The sequence below is a fragment of the Dendrobates tinctorius genome, unplaced genomic scaffold, assembly GCF_039654945.1.
Source record: "Dendrobates tinctorius isolate UK_male_01 unplaced genomic scaffold, ASM3965494v1 ptg000046l, whole genome shotgun sequence".
NCBI classification, from domain to species: Eukaryota; Metazoa; Chordata; class Amphibia; order Anura; family Dendrobatidae; genus Dendrobates; species Dendrobates tinctorius.
Window position 1 is genome coordinate 41,347,457 of NW_027361714.1, and position 6,143 is coordinate 41,353,599.

Sequence of the window (6,143 nt, forward strand, 5' to 3'; positions counted from 1 at the left end):
TAGGAATATCCTCCAGAATACCACTTCTGCTTTCTGGAGCAGAAATTAATATACACAAGGACCAATGAAGCAGCAGAGTCAGAAAAGAAATCTGACTAAAGTGTCACCCATTAGCTATATATATATATATATATATATATATATATATATATATATCCAATAAAATGGAAGCAGCACACCGTTATTGGATCAAATCACGTGTGATTTAATTGCCTATGTGGCGACGTTTCGGTTCATAAATGTGGACCTTTCTCAAGTGTTTCTGGAACAAAACATCACCATATGGGCAATTAAATCGCACGTGATCTGATCCAATAACAGTGTGCTGTTCCATTTTATCGATATATTTAATAGGTTTGGCATGTACCTGGGAAGCTTTTGCACCCCAAAAATATTTTTTTGTGCTGCTCTTTGTTCCTATATACATAATATATATATATATATATATATATATATATATATATATATATATATAAACTAATTTACTTATTCATCCATGCAGCATCACAACCTAACTTGTGCATATAACTCCTGCAAGCATATTTGGAGAACAGACTAACAAATATTACAATAAAAATAATATTAGAAGTGTTATGATTATTATAAAGAGAAAAAAGAAAAAGCAGAAGAATAATAAGAACAGCCATTAATTACAGTGTTCCTACTCCCTTTTTAACTAGAAATAAAATTATGCATATTGCCTATTTCACATGTAAATGCATATTTCTAGTGGTGTCAGCTATGAAACAAAATATAAATTTATTTTTGCAGATATTAAATAGATATTCATATGGTATAAGTGTATTTTACGTGATTTAATAATTTTTTTTACTCTCAAAAAGTCTCAGAACTGGATTCGATTTCACTAATCCTGTTTTCATCCTTTGAATGTTGCCAATGTATTCTCAGGAAGGAAGCAAACAATATATTTACTCATTATTATCTCACTATGTAGTTATATATTGCTATATGCACACCTTTGATGCCTTTCTATCTATATTTGTGTCTGTCTCATATGCATCGATCCAGCTTGTGGCTAGGAGTCTGTGTCCTAGGTGGATGTGTTTATCCTGCACATCTGGCAGAGGATAGCTATGTGGCTATATACATATATACCTCAGTGGACACAGAAGAGGATGTGCCTAGCACATTACAGTCTAGAGACACAGCTGATGACAAGCTGCAGCCCTCAGTGTTACTTACTGCTCCCTACCAGTAGGACTTAATCTGAATATTCACTTCTATCACATCTATTCTTCCAACTTTCTAAAACAATTTTTTGCTTCCTTTTTCTTACTGCTTCTTTATAGTAGAAGACAAATCTTACCTGTAGCAGCCGCATGAACACCTATCTATAATGGGACACAAGGAAATAATAGGGGTCGGATTCTGCCTCTTCCATTGCTGTATATCTTATAGCCTGATAACGTGCTGGCAATAAATGGCTATCCTGGTGCTAAAAAGTAAAATGGCCAAATAAATAAAAGAATAATACAATGAATGCGCTTGTTTTGAAATCACTGAAAATATAACAGATATTGATAGTATTGAGGCTCTTTTATGATTCTTTTGCAGACATTTAATCATGGCCTTCTCAGTGTTCATTGAACATGAGTATACAGATCCCAAACCATAGATCTCATCAATAGTAATATTCATAGGCAATATTAATATTTGTTTTTTATAAACTCCCCCTTGTATCCCAGAATCAGCTCTCCTTTTCTATGCAGGATCCTCCACAGAGCTTGTTATTCTTGCACTAGTCACCTAGTAATGGGGTTACATGGCCTTTGACCCCAGTCATCTAGGAGACATCGGAGGAAATGACAATACAGTTCAGCAGATTACAACTTGTGTAGATAACACAGGACGTTTTTATACAATCTCCCTATTGCTTCCATTAAACATTTTTTTCTCTGTATCAAAGAAAGTGATTTTACTAGTTAATAGCTTTACAAAAGCTTTTTAGTTTAATCCAACGGTTCGTTTTATATTCTTGAATGATTTAAATGCAAATGATGCAAATATTTGATGATTTATTATTTAAATATCATATAGTTTAATATGTGAAAAAGGCATAAATGCTGAAATTCCATACGCCTTGCCAGATAGTGATGAGCAGTGGGAGGAATCCGTGGGCTGGCAGGAGACGAAGAGTAGACCATGTCCTCCTCCTCCCTGGTATCATTAGGCCCGGCCTCTCCCCGCCCTCCATCCCATAAATAAATGACTACTGTCCACACGAAATTCCACTGCTCTCCTCCTAAGACAAACACTGGAACAGGCGTGTCCCCTGCAGGCTGCTCATTAAACACATCCCCAATTATTCTCGGGCATCCATTCTCACCTGGACTATAGGAGGAAGCAGGGACAGCAATGTCTACGGGCTCTCTGAGTGATGGAGACGACTTCCAGGAGGTGGAAATGTTGGACTGCGATGCCATGAAACTGGATTCTAGCAAGGATTTTGGAATCTCAAATGACAGCAATGAGGAAAGTTCCGCTTGTGACAATGGGTCTCCTAAGAAAGGCAGAGGAACTACAGGGAAGAGGAGGAAAACCCCACGCAAGAAAAGTCCTCTGACTGGGGTCAATCATGAAGGAAAGCAGGTCCAGAGGAATGCGGCTAATGCCAGGGAGAGGGCCAGGATGAGGGTGCTCAGCAAAGCTTTCTCCAGGCTCAAGACTACCTTACCTTGGGTACCACCAGATACTAAACTTTCCAAACTAGATACCCTGAGGCTGGCATCAAGTTATATAGCTCATCTAAGACAGATCTTAGCCAATGACAAGTATGAGAATGGTTACATCCATCCTGTTAACCTGGTAAGTACAGCAATGCCATCAAGCTTTTCCCATACTTGTCAGTTCTATCTATGTATCTATCTATCTATCTATCTATTTTCTATCTATCTATCTATTTCCTATTATCTATAGATTTATCTATTTCCTATCTATCTATAGATCTATTTATCTATCTATCTATTTCCTACCTATCCTTAGATCTATCTCTATGTCCTATCTATTTCCTATCTATCTATAGATCTATTTATCGATCTATTTCCTATCTATCTATCTATCTATCTATCTATCTATCATCTATCGAGCTATCTATGTCCTATCTAGTTCCTATCTATTATCTATCTGTCTATGTATAGATCTATCTATCTATTTTCTATCTAATTCCTATTATCTATAGATTTATCTATTTCCTATCTATCTATAGATCAATCTACCTATCTATCTATCTATCCCATATCTATCTAAATATTTTCCATTATCTATAGATTTATCTATTTCCTATCTATCTATCTATCTATCTATCTATCTATCTATCTATCTGTCACTCTATCTAGTATATATTTTATTTTGACTGTCTTTTATTCTATCTAACTAAAGTAAGAGACAGATTTTGAGATGAAAGTTTTGTATTATTAAGCATTAGCATAGTGGAACATTCAGCTTGCCCTTCTAGAAATGTGACGTTACCACCTACTGCTAGAAGTAACTTCACCCTACCCATATTCCACTCTTATCTCCCCTAGCTGTAAATAATGAAACGGTGGGGATTTTCTTGAAGGCAGGAATGTTTTTATCTGCACTTCCAGCACTCTTTTTACATTAAGGAAAAAAAATAAAATAAGAGGAGAAGACGATGTTTATGAATTAGATATCGGTGTTAAATGCTGGAATGAAAACTGCTGGAAATAATGAAATAACGGAGAAACTGTAAAACTAACCTCAGTTATGATTATTGGATTGCAAATTATAATAGTAATAATAATTACAATTGTTATCCTCATCATGACAATTATTACCAGTAATTGTACATTATTATTATTAGTAGTAATGATTTATTATTACTATTATTATTATTATTATTATTATTATTATTACTACTACTTGAGTTGCTGATGTGGATGGTGTATTAGTAATCGTACATAACTGCTGTTATTATGATTAGTAATAGTAGCATTCAAAGTATGAATTATTGTAATTATTATTATTTTCATCATCATCGACACTACTACTAATATTGTTGCTGCAGTTGCTATATTAGTAATATGTATGTATTTGTTTATGATTCTAAAATTCAGCAAAAAAGAATAAGTATATAATGAAGCAAAAAAAAAAGAAGAGCTAATGATATACACTTAAGTGGAAACAACTTTAAACAAAAATTCAGACTTCCTGATTGAGTTTATTCTCACCCCAACCTACAAAGCATGGAGGCACCATGGGTTTTAAAGATAAACTCTGCACTGGGGAAAAAGGATGATGTGCTGTTTGTACTGATTGTTTCGGTATTCTCTTTTTTTGACAGACTTGGCCCTTTATGGTAGCTGGAAAGCCTGAAAGTGACCTTAAGGAGGTTGTGGCTACAAGTCGCCTGTGTGGCACTACGGCATCATGACCCAACTGATGGGCCTTGTGGATGGATGGATGGACAAGCTGCAGAAAGGGACATCTCAGTTTTATGGAAACAAGAGGAGACCAAATGTACATAATCCTTTATATTTAACGTGTACATTTCATGTTGCCCGAGTCTTGCTGGTCCAAGAGCTCTCAGAACATTGTGCATCATTTTGTACATTATGTTTATATATGATAAACCTTTAGAATGGGCTTTGGAAGTCCTGTATGGGGTTTACTTCATTTTCAGATATATAGATTTATATTACAAATTGATATATATTTTTGTTTTTTTCAAAAAAAATTAGATATTTCTTTGAATAAAATCTTCTTTACATAAGGATTGCACGTTGCATTGATTGCAAAGATAGACAGACAGATAGATATGGGATAGACAGATCGATAGATAGATAGATAGATAGATAGATAGATAAGATAGATATGGGATAGATAGATAGATATAGATAATTAAAGAGATAGATAGATATGGGATAGATAGATCGATACATAGATAGATAGATAGATATAGATAATTAAAAAGATAGATAGATAGATATGGGATAGATAATTAAAAAGATAGATAGATAGATAGATAATGAAAGAGATATATAGATAGATAAATAATTAAAAAGATAGATGGATTAGTTTTGTTTTATTTTTTCGATTTATAAACATGAAGTAAGAGATAGACAAACCAGACACCAAAAAAATAAAAATAAAAAAAAGATTCTGACTACACAAGGAAGACAATACAAATCTTTCTAAATAATAGTAGGATATGCTCTGCAGACATCTTTATCTATGTTTAAAAGGATTATCATGGTAACATTACAAGAAAACTGACAGTAATAATCCAAATGACCATAGTGATTGTGCTAAATCTGGGGAAAAGATCTGGCAATGAAATAATAATTTATTTCCTATTTACCTCACAAATATCTAGTTACTAAATTGTGCTCTCACTTCGCACTATCATTATTAATGACTAAACCTGGAAATAGTTGGTAAAAACACCTTGATAGCAATAATAACAACTACATATTGAAGCTTCTATTAGTGCTAAGCATCTACTGACACGATTTTATTGTCTTATAAATGTTTATTATATGAAGGGTATTTAAAGAACCAGTAATAATTTTATAGTAATGATAAATGAGTCTAATAATAATAATAATAACAGCTGCCTCTAAGTTACAAATGAACTAGAACCTTTTGCTTCAGCGTGCTAATAATCGTGTTATTATCACTAGTGGTGTACTGATGATTCCTCTCACCCCCACTTTATTGTCTTTGGAGGCATGACGTCCATCGATCAGTGTGTTTTGTGCCGACGATCCTGTGAGTGGTCATCATGTAGCTGGCAGGACGTGTCTGCCATCCTTCCTCCCCTGGCTGTGCCGCCTTGTGTATTGGGGTCTGCTGAGGCCACCTACAGCTCTGCCCTGGCTTATCTCTCGCTATTTATTATTAGAAGGGGGTCGCTGGGTCCTGCATACTATCTGCCTAATCCGCGGATGGCTGCACAGATACAGATCTGCTGTCACTGACCAGACCCCGAACAGCTAGCCACGAGGCAGTGAGGAGAGGGTTAACTGCTGGTCATTCTGCGGGGGGCGGCTTCTGACAGAGATCATGGAGATTTCACAGCACATTATTATTAATAACAGTAATAATATCAGTGTTCCCCGCTGGTTGTAAGTCACTGCCCGTACGCCCCGGGACTCACAGTG

General features: G+C 35.1%; 1 protein-coding gene across 1 annotated transcript; it reads left to right on the forward strand.

Annotated features, from left to right (window-relative positions):
* The first annotated feature begins 2,269 nt into the window (after positions 1–2,269).
* TCF21 (transcription factor 21) lies at positions 2,270–4,753 on the forward strand. Its single transcript, XM_073576121.1, has 2 exons — positions 2,270–2,826; positions 4,325–4,753. The coding sequence occupies exons 1-2, from the start codon at positions 2,377–2,379 to the stop codon at positions 4,412–4,414; spliced, it is 540 nt and encodes a 179-aa protein (XP_073432222.1). The 5' UTR covers positions 2,270–2,376; the 3' UTR covers positions 4,415–4,753.
* Positions 4,754–6,143: the final 1,390 nt, after the last annotated feature.

What these genes read in the sequence shown, in the direction of transcription:
- TCF21 (XM_073576121.1), top strand. Translation starts at nt 2,377, where the DNA reads ATGTCTACGGGCTCTCTGAGTGATGGAGACGACTTCCAGGAGGTGGAA. An exon ending in ACATCCATCCTGTTAACCTG is followed by an intron (nt 2,827 to 4,324) that starts GTAAGTACAGCA and finishes TTTTTTTGACAG; the next exon opens with ACTTGGCCCTTTATGGTAGC.